The sequence below is a fragment of the Lynx canadensis genome, chromosome D4, assembly GCF_007474595.2.
Source record: "Lynx canadensis isolate LIC74 chromosome D4, mLynCan4.pri.v2, whole genome shotgun sequence".
In the NCBI taxonomy this organism is placed as follows: Eukaryota; Metazoa; Chordata; class Mammalia; order Carnivora; family Felidae; genus Lynx; species Lynx canadensis.
In genome coordinates this window covers 28,384,954-28,399,672 of record NC_044315.2, presented here as the reverse complement: position 1 = coordinate 28,399,672, position 14,719 = coordinate 28,384,954, and the positions used below count along the sequence as shown (strand labels likewise).

General features: G+C 47.1%; 1 protein-coding gene across 3 annotated transcripts in view; it reads left to right on the top strand.

Moving 5' to 3' along the window:
* The first annotated feature begins 1,270 nt into the window (after positions 1-1,270).
* LOC115499503 (cathepsin L1-like) overlaps positions 1,271-14,719 on the top strand; it is a 56,260-nt gene continuing 42,811 nt past the window's right edge. Inside the window, exons 1-4 of one of the 3 annotated variants that reach the window (XM_030293514.1) lie at positions 1,271-1,396; positions 1,691-1,813; positions 1,916-2,064; positions 9,438-9,444. In XM_030293514.1, coding sequence (XP_030149374.1) covers positions 1,271-1,396; positions 1,691-1,813; positions 1,916-2,064; positions 9,438-9,444 — 405 coding nt within the window. The remainder of the gene's footprint in view (positions 1,397-1,690; positions 1,814-1,915; positions 2,065-9,437; positions 9,445-14,719) is intronic. The other 2 variants (XM_030293512.1, XM_030293511.1) reach the window with 2 other exon arrangements.

Sequence of the window (14,719 nt, the reverse complement as noted above, 5' to 3'; positions counted from 1 at the left end):
AAAAAATACATTGGATACTGAGGAACATAACACAGAGTTGGGAGGAAAAAGCAGTTTCTACATTCTGCCTTTCCTCCTTTTATTAAGCAGATTTTTCTGTAAATAACTTGTTTCTGTCGGTTTTGAGAAAGGCTTGAGAGGGAAGAATCCGTGACTGGGCGAGGCAGACAGAAGCATAACAAAATGCCACGCCTTTCTTGGACACCCCTTCTGCCCAACCACTTTCCTTCCGAAGATTAGGTCTTGCCCCTGGCGTCCTGTATTTTGGGGACTTCCACTCCACTCCAGATTCTTCCATAACCCAGAGGCATTCATCCTGAGACATTTGATAACATCTCCCTCTGGTGGGCGCTGCATTCCTCTCCCTGCCCCACCTTTGCGTGGAATAAACAGAAACCACTAGACTAGATTATCCTGTTCTCAGCCTTCCTAGAGATCTTCATTCCAAACTCTAGGACTAAAGGACACGCAGAGTGACGCTGAAAACCCACTTCGGACTTCTTGCAAGCTTCTTTTCGGTGAACCACCGGCAGATCCCATGAATTCTGGACCCTCTGTTCCACCGCCTCAGTGCTGTCCTTGGTCCCCCAGCTCGACTCCCCTGAGTGCCCTGAGGCAGGCTCAGGCTGCTCGGGGACCAGGTGGAATCCAGTATGTTGGTCCTTTGATCTGAATTCCAGGGCACAGAGGCCCCGCCCACATGCCAGCTCAGCCAATCGTGGCGAAGGAATGTGGTGGAGGCGGGGCCAGCAGGGTAGAATTCCGGGCGTTAAATGGGAGGTTTAGGACCCACCATCAGGCTGTGAGACCCTCGGATCTGAGCCTGTGATTGTGCCTGTCCAGTTGCAGCTGCCACAGGTGATCTTCCCACGCCGGGCCTGAGCAGAGGGGCCACTCTGGGAACCAGCATGGCGGCCAGCCTTGAGGGTCGGGGGTTCGGGGGCTCCCAGGAGGCACTGTCTCCTGGACTGGCACCACCAGACGCCGTAGCCTGATCCCCACAGTACTGGCTGCGGGGCCCACCCCTCCCTGCGTCAAGATCCAAGTACCCTGAAAGCTGAGGGAAGGTGACAGGTGGGGAGGAGGGCAGCAGGCCCCCAGAACATCCCAAACCCCCAGCCTTCCTCCACAGCCCTCTGTAAGGCACTTGGGAGGATAAATGCAGTTCCACTTTAGAGGCTCTAACATCTCAGAAGAAAAGAGTATGGCTTTTTAGATGGTTTGGTCTAATAGGAAACTCATTTCTTTTCGCTGCCTAGGTTTTTGAAACATGCATCCTTCACTCTTCCTGGCCGCCCTTTGCCTGGGAATAGCTTCAGCTGCTCCACAAGTCGATCCAAATTTAGATGCACAATGGTTCCAGTGGAAAGCGGCACATGGGAAAATATATAATGTGGTTGGTAACATCTAACCTGTCCAGGGGGACCAACAGAGGACAATCTGTGCTGGTGGCAGTTCGTAGCAGAAAGCAGCTTCTTGAGGCCGCTCTTAGGAAGGCAGTAAGCAGGGCCCCGTGACTGCGCACAACGTGGGCATATGTCCTGCTGTGTGGTTGCTGGAGAACAGCTCCCAGAAGCATCAGGCCATCCCTGGCTGTGGTTTCTCCCCCTTTCTGTCAGCACATTTACTTGGCACAGGTGAGCTGATTTTAAAAAGACATAAAGATGGTAAGTTATATGTTTGCCTTTAGGATGAAGAAGGATGGAGGAGAGCAGTGTGGGAGACGAATCTGAAGATGATTGAACAGCACAATCGGGAATACAATCAAGGGAAACACAGCTTCACAATGGCAATGAATGGCTTCGGTGACATGGTGAGTGTGGCATGGATTGCTGAACGTTTTGTTCTTTCTCTTTTCAGTACTTTGCCAAAAAAATCTCATGCTTGTCAACATTGTTCTTTCTTTTCCTAGAAGACCAATGACGAATTCAGGCACACAATGAATGGTCTTAAAATCCAGAAGGGCAAGAATGGAAAAGTGTTTCAAATACCTTCGTTTGTTGGTATCTCTGTACCTGTGGACAGGAGAGAGATGGCCGATGTAAGTCCTATGAAGAATTGGGGGTAACAACTGATCAGGTCTCTCTTCAACAGTGAAGCCAGAAAGAAAGTGGCCTCTGCTATGGCACACTGTGGTGCAGTATGCAGTTTGCTGTTTTAAAAGAGTTATCAGATCAATGGGCTGTTGTCAAAGTCTTGCTATTTGGTTTGTAGACTGAGAGCTTTAGAGGGTCAGCATGGTTCTTCTTGGGCTTTTAGTGCAACGGGTGCCCTTGCAGGACAGAAGTTCCAGAAAATTGGCAAACGTGTTGCAATGAGTGAGCCATGAAAAAGGCATTTTACAAATAGATGATGTGGCACCACTTTTGTAAAAGTAAAAAAAAAAAAAACAACACATAATTAAGTACATGCATAGATAAAGAAAAAGGATAATTAATAGTTTTTTGGAGGGGTGCGGATAGAATAAAAGAAAGGGATCCTTACTTTATCTTTGCTGCTTGACTCTTAAAACTATGAGAATGTGTTCACATATAAGTTGTGTACATCATTTATTAATTCAGTTGGGCAGCAGATTTTATGATGTGCCTACCCTGTGCCAGGTCCTGTCCGAGTGCTAAGGACGGAGAGGTGAACAAAACAAAGATTCATGATCTGATTCACGATAGATTCAGTGCTACTGTGTGGAGAGACACAATAGCAGCCTGAACAAACATAATGGAACACTATGTCAGATGGCGGCCATGCTATGGGAAAAACAAATCGGGGAACGGGAGAGCAGTACCAGGACAGGTTGTGTTAATTTTAATTCTGGGAAAAGACACACTTCTTGGAGAGGGTAACATTGCAGCCAAGGTCAGACGGAGGGGTGAAGCCTTGTATACATCTTGACAGGGAAGCAACAGAAAATACATAAAAAGGGCATTTAAACTAAAAGAATGTTTCTAAATATTAAAAAATACTATATACAAGATATCAAGCATCCTTTTCTAGGATCTCACTCTCGCCACCTCTAGGAATGGTCTGACTCACACTGGAGAGGTGGGCAGGAAAAGATAAGGGGGGCTGCCCCCCTCTCTGGTGAATGGCTGGCCCCACCTGAGACTGTTTTCTGGCCTGTTCCCCAACAAAAGAGCTTCTCAAGCACAAGAGGGCTTTTTGTTTGCAAATGCAGCTCATGTCCCTGGAAGCTTCATTTGTCCTGCAAGTTAGGTTGACACCCAGGGCAGTGTGATGATCATGTGACAAAGGATCCCAGACTTCCTGGGACAATGTGGATGGTGGTCCAGGAAGTACAGGCCAGGATTACCTTCCTGCACTTGAGTGACCAAAGGAGAGCCAAGCTGCCCAGGAGACCTGACTCTGGGGGCCAGCCCTGTGGCAAGAGGACTTGTCAGAAGTCAGGATGTCAGTGACAAAAGGCCACCAGTATCCCCAGTATGAGGAGGGGTCTGGTGCCACAACCAAGACCTCCATGGTCTCCCGGGTCTCCCCCCATCTTTTTCTCATGCTCTTTTCTCCCTCACAGGGAAAAACAGGGGACACTTGATGTCATCGAGTGAAAGTGGCACTGAAGAGTAAAGAACATGTGAATAATCACAAGTTAAATAAAAAGAGAAGGAAGCAAAACATGTTTGGAGTGCATGTTTGTGTGTGAGGGAATGCTTCTCTGTCAGGTGTCCCTTGTCTCTGGTGTGGGACCCTGGCTGGGGCCTCACTGACATGGCAGAGGACTGGCAAGAGAGGGAAATGGTAGCAAACCTTCTGGAGTTCCCTTTTCTGCTTGGCAAATCCTTAAATCCACTGCTCTGGTGACACCTCTGGTAGCCATGTGGGTTTCTTAAACTTCTCTTACCTTGGCCTGCTGATTTCCCTGGGAGCCCAGCATCCTGTTGAGCTTGTGGACTCCTGAGATCTAGGTGGACACTGTGGGGGTATAACACAACCTTGCGGCCCTGATGGGTGGCCGAGAACCACTGTGACTGTGGGGATATAACATGGTCTTGCGTCCCCGATGGGTGGCTGAGAACCACTGTGAGCTGACAGGTGTCTTACTCTTCCCACCTGGATGTTCAGTGAGTCTACTTGTCCAGGCTGATCTTGACTGCATGAGTCCAGTTGTGTTCCTGGGTTGCTGATAAGAGCACAAGGCTCCCTGTGTAGACCAGGTATGGTCGTTTCCTGGGGCTGATGAAACAAATGACCACAAACCCAGTGGCTTAAAGTAAAGGAAATGTGTTTTCTCACAGTCTGGAGGCCAGAATCCAAACCAAAGTGTCTGCAGGGCTATAGACCCTCTGAGAGCTTCAGGGGTATCTTTGCCTCTTCAGCTCTGATAGTAAGTTTATTGTTAGGTTTCAGACAAGACTTTTAAAATTGAAATTTGTTTTCAGTGTTATTTCATGGCAATTGGCTTCTTTTCAATGTGCTTCTATGCATGATGGCCTCTGAGACTTTTCACAAGTTTAAATAAATATAAATGTCTTTGAAAAATGCAAGAACTTCTAACTTCTGCTTAATCGTTTAGACATCGGGGAGGTCTCCATGCACTCAGCAGTGGCCATTGCTAGGTTGTCCTTGTGAACAGAAGTCCATGTTGCTGAGCCCATGACTAACCTCCATCCCTGCCACCATGGCCACTTTGTCCATGGGCCCATTGGGCGATGGCAGTGGTGTCTGTGTAAACAGGCTGACGCTATTCACAGAATGGGTCACGCTACTCACTTGTCCTCTTCTGCTGAGCTCACCCCTTGGTGACATTCTCTCGGGACACAAATATCTTCACATTTCACCCATTTAGAGATGTTTATCCACATACTTCCCCCAAAATTTCCTTGGAGCCTATTACCCAATCATTGTCCTAAGTCCCTGGTCATCCTGCTAAACCATTGGCCAAGCTCACGAATCAGAATATGATCTCATGTCTGGCCATTTCTCCTTCTAAGCCAAGTGAACAGCTAAGTACACAGCTAGAAGTTCTGCCCCTGGTTAGGATCTCCATTTTTCACTGTCCTTCAGAGACGACCCAGAGGGACATCAGTGCCACACTCGTCCACTTTTAGGGGGCATCTGCCCATCATGGAGAACCAACTGTAAGCCAGGCCCGAGTCTTCTCTTTTCTCTGTCGATAGACTGTATTGATTCCCTATCAGGCCATAGGAGCAGGTTGGGAGAGAGAAGTCCAGGGTGGGGGTGGGGTGGGGGCCCCTTCCTAAGGTAACTTACCTTTGCCTTCAGGGGTTACAGGGATTGGATGGTGCACATACCACCTCCAGCTGATGCTGGAGTGCTGCTGTGTGTATCCAACTTCATGGCTTTGTGCATCAGATAAGTTACCTGCCTAATGCCATGTGTTTGCTGTTGTTGCTGGTAGCCTGCAAACCACTCTCTGAGTCCCGGAGAAACATAAGGATTTCCCTGTGGTGGCCCCTCCTGTGACCCAGCACCCAGGAGCAGATGTGGGAGTGTCAACAAGGCAAGTGGGCCCCCTTGAGAGCCAGCGTTACAACAGCCATCATTCAACCGTCCATGTGTGGCAGGTGCTGTGATTTTACAACATCCCAAAGATGGAGACGTTCCTGCAGGAAAGCGGGGCTCAGTGAGGCTACACACACGCTCATCAGTGCAGCACCCAGAGTCAGTCCTGAAATAAGAATGTCCCGTGGCCTTCAGTGGGCTCCGGGCTTCAGTGCCAACTCCTCACCAGCCGCGGGATGGGGGTCTTTCCCCGTGTTGAGCTCACCTGCTGTGCGGTGAGCCCCGATCTCCTTCCAGGGGTCCCCACGGCCTGCTCCCTTCAGCGGAGTCTCCTGGACTCCGTGTTCACTGAGACCCATGATTTGTTTGCCGCAGTCATTCCCTCAGAAGGCTCTAGACTCAGCTTCCTGATGAAGCAGAAAGGGAGAAGTTGGCTGCCATGTATTTCTAACCACATTCGTGTTTTTAAAAATAAATACATTCAAAGGGTGCCTGGGTGGCTCAGCCGGTTAAGCGTCTGACTTCAGCTCAGGTCATGATCTCACGGTCCATGAGTTCGAGCCCCGCGTCAGGCTCTGTGCTGACAGCTCAGGGCCTGGAGCCTGCTTCGGATTCTGTGTCTCCCTCTCTCTCTGCCCCTCCCTTGCTCATGCTCTGTCTCTCTCTGTCTCAAAAATAAATAAAAACATTAAAAAAATTTTTTTAATAAAATAAATATATTCTCAAATAAGTAACTGCCTGGAGTTGGGGACACCCGGTCCTGGAATCTGGTTCTTGAAAGTGGTTGAGGCGTCACAGGAGCGACCCTGGAGAATATGTCAGCAAGGACTTGTGGTAGGTTGTCAAGAGGAGCAGGTGATACTTACAGAGAAGCCAAGACAGTAGATGTATTTGCAGTTATAAGTCGGGTTCTTGGAGGAGAGTGATCACACCAGGATTCGCGGATAAGGGAAAGGAAGAGGGCAGTCTGTACATAGGAGCATCATGTCACCAATTTCCTTTCCATGTCATTTCTTCTTGATGTTCCCAGTCTTTCTCACCAGGGTGCAGTGGGCATTTTGGGGTGAGTGGGATTTCCTGTCGTTGTAACACATGAGGACCCCAAGCAGCTCCAGTTATGGTCTCCCCCCATTCATTGAACTCAAAAACTGATTTTACACATCTCCTTACCCTCTGTAAGACCCCCTCCCCTGGATCCTAAACATATTCATGGGGAGAAGTTTGTATCTGCCCAGCGGGTGTGTGTGTGTGGGGGGGGGGGTGGCCTTAAATTGCCTGACCATTCCATAGGTTTCCCAGTGGGCCAAATTAGCAACAGAAACACCTTGTTTTCGCCTCTAATCACGTAGAAGAGCCAGGATTGTATCTTGTAAAAACATGGTTAAAGAAGCCATGGGCTTCCTGTTCCAGAAATACAACCTAAGTCATGTTGTTGACCTGCAGGGGGCAGCAGAGGACTGGCCAGAGCACAGCGAGAGGCTACTTGGGTCCTTAGCTCAGGGGGGCTGACCCTGGAGAGATGAGACCTTGCAGCCAGTGCATCTGGGCAGGGTGGGGGTGGGGGTGGCCAGGCCAGAGCTTGTGGGGAAAGGAAGAAGCCGGGACAGGCCTGAGCTGGGCGAGGTGTGCTGTGACCCAGTTCACCACGAAGTGATTGGGGGGCAGCCGTGTGCTGGAGCCTCTGGTGCCCCCCGCAGAGCCCACGACACGTGTCTCTTCCCACCTGCGTGTTCAGTGCCCTCACACTGGGGGCTTGGAATCAGCCGTGGTGGCAGTATTTACATCACAGGAAGCAGCCGGTGTTGCAAATCAAGGCTTGTTCACCCCCGGCGAGCTGGCGAAGCAGCCCACCGCTGCTCTGGGGGCTCAGGAGCCCCACAGCCACACCTTGGGTTGTGGGAACCACCTTCTTACAAAAGGAGCGGCCCTTCTGACTCTGCCCTGTGGCCCCCCTCCCAACCACCCCACCCCCCACCCCCCAGTGAACAGGCGAGTGCAGCTGCCCAGACCTGCCCAGAAGTGTGCTGTTGCTTAGTCAGACCAATTCTGCCTCCCAGGAAGATGAGGGGTGCTTATTAGGATGTTGGGGAGTGGGTACAGGTAGATGTCACGTGTGCATCTAGTTTTACTATCACTGCACGTATCCTTCCGATCTGATTTTAGCATCCTAGTTTGAGGGAGGAGGATGAGGATTTGGCTAATTTTTATTTTGTGTGATTGTCCCTCTAATTAAATATTCCATAAACTGATATTAAAAGTAGTTACTTGTCCTAATCTGAAGATGAAGATAGTAAAGAAAGGTGCCCAGGAATATTTTGGAAAGTGAGATACAGTTGGGAGTTTCCCCAAATTTAAAATTCAGCACAAATAAGCTGCATTTGCATAATTAAGACTTGCTGCTCCTTTAGGGCAGAGTCTAACTGCATCCCACCACTTGTGGAAAGCAATGAGCCCTCCCCACTCTCTTATCTGCCTTTCCCAGATACTGATTGTCTTTCCTGCCAATCTGTTGACGTTCAGTCATCTTTGCTGATGAGAAAGTGGAGCTAAATTCCTAAAAGGTGCAGAAAGAAAAGAAACTAGTAACCAGGATTCACCACGGCTTCTAAGGCAATGCAGTTACCAAACAATATTCACTTAAAAGATATTCACAGTGTCTAGATATGCCAAGACCTGTTCTAGGCACAGGAGAGACCACAGTGAACAAAAGAGGCAAGATTGCTTATAAACAAATAAGAAAAATGCCAGATGGGGTAAGTCAGGGGTTGGCAAACAATGGATTAGGAGCTAAAGCTAGCCCACCACCTTTTTTTGTGAATAAACTTTTATTGGAACATAATCACCCCTTGACTTCCTACTGTCTATGCGTGGTGTGGTATACGTGGCAGTCACAATAGAGACCACCGGTCACTTTACAAAAGGTTTGCTGCACCTGCTGTAAGTGCAGGGATTCAAACAGTGGCAGCTGGTGGAAGGCAGAGGGAATAGTGAGTGCAAAGGGCCTGGGGCAGTAGAGAGTTAGGTTTCCCAGGAAACAGATCAAAAGGAGGGTTGATGGGGCCTGGCACCAGGGCTTGGGCATGGTGGTTTGGGGGAGAATGGTGCCTGAGGGATCTGATCACAGACTTGGCTGCTTGGCCAGGTCAGGAGACTGGATTTGGTCCATGGGTGTCCTGCAGGTGGGAGCAAGATCTGACTCTGGTTTTAGGAAGCCCCTTCCCACCCCAGGCTGCCCAGACAGAGAGACCAGGTGATCTTGGTGGCCAGGTGAGATATGATGGCACTTGGGTGGGGTTTTCCAGGCTCACTTTGTGAGCCGTGGGCAGGAGTGCAGATGGAGGTGCCCATCCCTGGGTAAACATTTAAAGTATAAGGTTAGAGTGAACAAACAGGAAAATAGCACATGTCCTGCCTCCCACTTACACAAATACACCTTCTGACCACCTGGAAGGCAGGACTGGTTTAGAATTTTGATTCTTGGATTCCCTGCTGCTTTCCCCTCCTCTTCATAAGACAGGCAGCCTCATCTGCTAGAGGCCCACAGCCATGGACACCCCAGGCCTCACCTCTGCACTAACCACAACTACCTGCCTGGGGAGGGCAGGGGGGACACACAAGAGGATATTCCCGAGCAGGAGCCAGAATTTAGGAAGCACCATAGTCCCAGCTCCTCACTCTCTGGGTTTACTGCAGGAATGTCTGAAAAGGCAGGGCTTTGTGGCCACCAGGGCACAGGTGGTCTTGGGGCTCCTGGTAGGTAGAGACCACAGAGGGGACTTGTGAGCTCCCTCCAAAGAAATCGGTGTTCTCCCACCTTCAGAGCTGTGGGGCGGGGGGAGGGAGGGCAAACTCACTGTCTTCCTCAGGCCCTCTCTGCGTCAGAACCACAGTCAGCCTTGGAGAGCACGCCTGTCTGGTGATGGCAGCTGTCTTCCCTGGGACACTGTTCTGGGCCCCACCAGTCCCTGTGCTGCCACCCAGCGGTGACAAGAGAAAACGCGCCACCCACCTGCAGTCCGGGAGAGACTTCAGAACTTACTTATACTTATACATCCAAATTGGTTGTGTTGGGATGTGGGGGGATAGTTGACAGAGATTAACATGCTCATTTCAAAATTTCTCTGAATACAGGAGTACAATGGAAGCTTGGGGAAGAAGTATGAACCAACATGAATTTACAAATAGAATGATTATAATATTGCTAACACATATCTCAAATACTTACTGAGCACTAGCTGTGTGCCAGGAGCCCGGGACCATATGGTACGTGTGACACCTAATTTAAACCACACTACAGCCTTAAAGAGTATCTTCATCACCCTTTTACTGAAGCCGTAGGGGTCCAGTCGGCTGCCTGACGTCACACAGCTGGTGTTTCATGATGTGTCTGGCTCCCGAGCCAGGGCTTATTGAAGAGTCTTAACTCTGTCTGAGTAAGGGTATTCTCATGCACATATTTTCCATTTTCCACTGTGATTTTGATCAATTTGGGCATGTAAGATAGGTTACAGCTTCTCTGAAGCCAATTGTTTTCCGCATGTGATGATTAGGTTCAGCAAGGTCGGTTTTGCAGGCAGTTTTTGGTGTCACCGCTGGAGGGAGTGAGCTCTCTTCTGCTGTGGGTCAGGGTCACTCCAGTCTCAAGCACTAAGGGAGGGAAAGTGGTGGAATGAGATGGTGTGTGTGTGTGTGTGTGTGTGTGTGAGAGAGAGAGATAGAATGAGAGAAAGGAAGACAGAGACAGAGACAGACAGGGAGACATTTGGAGAGGGGAGAGAGAGAGACAGAGAATGAGAGAACGAGACAGAGAGAGATCTATTCAGATCTGTGTTCTGGAATTTTTACAAGTCTTCATTGGGTATGAAGATTATGCCCCAGGAGCCCAGGAGCTACACTGAACCAGCCACATGTCAAGTGATATGTGGGTTACATGGAAGGGATACATTCTATTTTCTGCTCAACCCTTACCCCACAGAAGTAATGTCTCCATTCATCTTCCACATCTAGGAAACTGGAAGTGGCGTCTTAATAAAATGTGGCCCAGGGTGGCAGGATTATCCACAAGCGTGGATGACTTAAAGTAATGGTTAACTTTGTCTGTCTCAAGCTTTCATGGATAATTGTCAAGATAGCTTTCAAAGTCTTTGGTAACCTAAAATGTTAAAGTTTTTGCTTGCATAATAAATTGGGATTAAATTCATTGGATATCTAATGAGTGAGATAAGAGGCTAAAGCACTAATTACTAGATGTAAATCTGTGCATTTGACTCGTTGCAAAAAACTAAGGCTATTTGGATCTGTTGACAAACATGTTCTGTGCTTAATGGATTCATAAGTTTGCCATCTAAAAAAAATTCTGATGGGCATAAACATAAAGATGGTGGTGTAGGAGGATGCTGGGCTCACCTTGTCCTGCTGATCACTTAGATTCCACCCACATCTGCCTAAATAACCCAGAAATCCACCAGAAGACCAGCAGAATGGACTCTCCAGAGCCAAGTGTAGACAAGAGGCCCACAGAAGAGGGTAGGAAGGTTGGAGAGGCAGTGCATGCTTCATGGACTGGCAGGAGGGAGCCAGGGCGGTGGAGGGGCAGCCCACTGGGCAAGGCAGAGCCCCTTGCAAGAGTGGAGGGGCCAGACTGCATGAGTTCTGAAAGCCAGGGGGACTTAACATCTGGAATGTTAAAAGTCAACAGCTCTGCTCAGAAAGCAGGAGGGCCAGAGGACACTGGGAGGGAGAGGTGTTGAGCCCGGGAAGACAGAGCTCAGCTGGGCGGGGAACAAAGGCACTGGCCAGTGCCATCTCCCTCTCCCATCCCCCAGCTGAAATCCCAAAGGGAACCAGTTCTCGTCACCGAACTTGCTTGCACTGGGCAAACACCCAATGTTGTGCCTCTGTGGATCCATCCCTCCATGGGTCTGCCTGCCTCCCTCCCGGTGCTGCAGGGCCCCTCCCACAGGGGACCATCAATGGCAAAGCGAGCTAAGTCTGCCCCTCCTGCCCCTGTGCACTTGCAGATCCACCCCGGCTAATACATCAGATCACATCAAAGCAGCACCACAAGCCTGGCAGTGTGGAAGTAGCCCAGACAGGGGTCACACCACTCCACAGTGAGTCCTGCCTCTGGGAGAGGGGAAGATAAGGTACACACCAGTCTGACTGTGGCCCCAGCGGTGGGCTGGGGACAGACATCAGGTCTGACTGTGGCCCTGCCCACCAACAGAAGTTACTCCAGACAGCACAGAGTAAGTGTCCTGCAGTTCCGCGCCACCCCAGGGATTACCCAAAATGACGAAATGGAAGAATTCTCCTCAAAAGAAACTCCAGGAAGTAGCAACAGCTAACGAATTGATCAAAAATGATTTAAGCAATATAACGGAACAATAATTTAGAATAATAGTCATAAAATTAATTGCTGGGCTTGAAAAAGCATAGAGGACAGCAGAGAATCTATTGCTACAGAGATCAAGGGACTAAGAAATAGTCATGAGGGGCTAAAAAATGCTATAAATGCGGTGCAAAATAAAATGGAGGTGGCCATAGCACAGATTGAAGAGGCAGAGGAGAGAATAGGTGAGTTAGAAGATAAAATTATGGAAAACGAAGAAGCTGAGAAAAAGAGAGATAAAAAAAAATCCACGAGTATGAGGGGAGAATTAGAGAACTAAGTGATGCAATGAAATGGAATGATATCCATATAATAGGAATTCCAGAAGAGGAAGAGAGAGAAAGGGGGTGAAGGTGTATTGGAACAAATCATAGCTGAGAACTTCCTTGATCTGGGGAAGGTAAAAGGCATTGAAATCCAAGAGGCATGGAGACGTAACTTGAATCAATCTTCTGCACAACATATCATAGTGAAACTGACAAAATTCAAGGATAAAGAGAATATTCTGAAAGCAGCTAGGGATAAACAGGCTCTAACTTATAAAGGGAGACCTGTAAGACTAGTGGCAGACCTATCTACTGAAACTTGCCAGGCCAGAAAGGAATGGCAGGAAATCTTCAATGTGATGAAGAAAAAATATGCAGTTGAAAATCCTTTATCCAGCAAGTCTGTCATTCAGAATAGAAGGAGAGATAAAGGTCTTCCCAAACAAACAAAAACTGAAGGAATTCATCACCACTAAACCAGCCCTACAAGAGATGCTAAGGGGGATTCTGTGAGTGAAATGTTGCAAGGACCACAAAGTACCAGAGACATCACTACAAGCATTAAACCTACAGATAACACGATGACTCTAAACCCATATCTTTCAATAATAACACTGAATGTAAATGGACTAAATGCTCCAACCAAAAGACATAGGGTATCAGAATGGATAAAAACAAGACCCATCTATTTGCTGTCTACAAGACACTCATTTTAGACCTGAGGACACCTTCAGATTGAAAGTGAGGGGATGGAGAACTATCTATCATGCTACTGGAAGTCAAAAGAAAGCTGGAGTAGCCATACTTACATAGACAAACTAGACTTTAAATTAAAGGCTGTAACAAGAGATGAAGAAGGGCATTATATAATAATTACAGGGTCTATCCATCAGGAAGAGCTAACAATTATAAATGTCTATGTGCCGAATACGGGAACCCCCAAATATATAAAATAATTAATTACAAACATAAGCAACCTATTGATAAGAATGTGGTAATTGCAGGGGACTTTAATACTCCACTTATAACAATGGAAAGATCATCTAGAGACAGGATCAATAAAGAAACAAGGGCCCTGAATGACACATTGGCTCAGATGGACTTGGCAGATATATTTAGAACTCTGCATCCCAAAGCAACAGAATGTACCTTCTTCTTGAGTGCACATGGAACATTCTCCAAGATAGATCACATACTGGGTCACAAAACAGCCTTTAATAAATATAAAAGAATTGAGATCATACTATGCACACTTTCAGATCACAATGCTATGAAACTTGAAATCAACCACAGGAAAAAGTCTGGAAAACTTTCAAAAGCATGGAGGTTAAAGAACACCCTACTAAAGAATGGATGGGTCAACCAGGCAATTAGAGAAGAAATTAAGAAATATATGGAAACAAATGAAAATGAAAATACAACAATCCAAATGCTTTGGGATGCAGTGAAGGCAGTCCTGAGAGGAAAATACATTGCAATCCAGGCCTATCTCAAGAAACAAGAAAAATCCCCAATACAAAATCTATCAGCACACCTAAAGGAAATAGAAGCAGAACAGCAGAGACACCCCAAACCCAGCAGAAGAAGAGAAACAATAAAATCGGAGCAGAAATAAACAATATAGAATCTAAAAAAATGGTAGAGAAGATCAATGAAACCAAGAGTTGGTTTTTTGAAAAAATAAACAAAATTGATAAACCTCTAGCCAGGTTTCTCAAAAAGAAAAGGGAGATGACCCAAATAGATAAAATCATGAAGGAAAATGGAATTATTACAACCAATCCCTCAGAAATACAAGCAATTATCAGGGAATAGTATAAAAAATTATATGCCAACAAACTGGACACCCTGGAAGAAATGGACAAATTCCTAAGCACCCACACACTTCCAAATCTCAAACAGTAAGAAATAGAAAACTTGAACAGACCCATAACCAGCGAAGAAATTGAATCAGTCATCAAAAATCTCCCAGCAAGTAAGAGTCCAGGACCAGATGGCTTCGCTGGGGAATTCTACCACACACTTAAAGCAGAGATAATACCTATCCTTCTCAAGCTATTCCAAGAAATAGAAAGGGAAGGAAAACTTCCAGACTCATTTTATGAAGCCAGCATTACTTTGATTCCTAAACCAGAGACAGAGCAAAAAAAGAGAACTACAGGCCAATATCCCTGATGAATATGGATGCAAAAATTCTCAATAAGATACTAGCAAATCGAATTCAACAGCATATAAAAAGAATTATTCACTATGATCAAGTGGGATTCATTCCTGGGCTGCAGGGCTGGTTCAACATTTGCAAATTAATCAGTGTGATTCATCACATTAATAAAAGAAAAGATAAGAACCATATGATCCTGTCAATCGATGCAGAAAAAGCATTTGACAAAATTCAGCATCTTTCTTAATAAAAACCCTCAAGAAAGTCGGGATAGAAGGAACACACTTAAACATCATAAAAGCCATTTATGAGAAGCCCACAGCTAATATCATCCTCAATGGGGAAAATTTGAGAGCTTTCCCCCTGAGATCAGGAACACGACAGGGATGCCCACTCTCACTGCTGTTAACATCAGCAATCAGACAA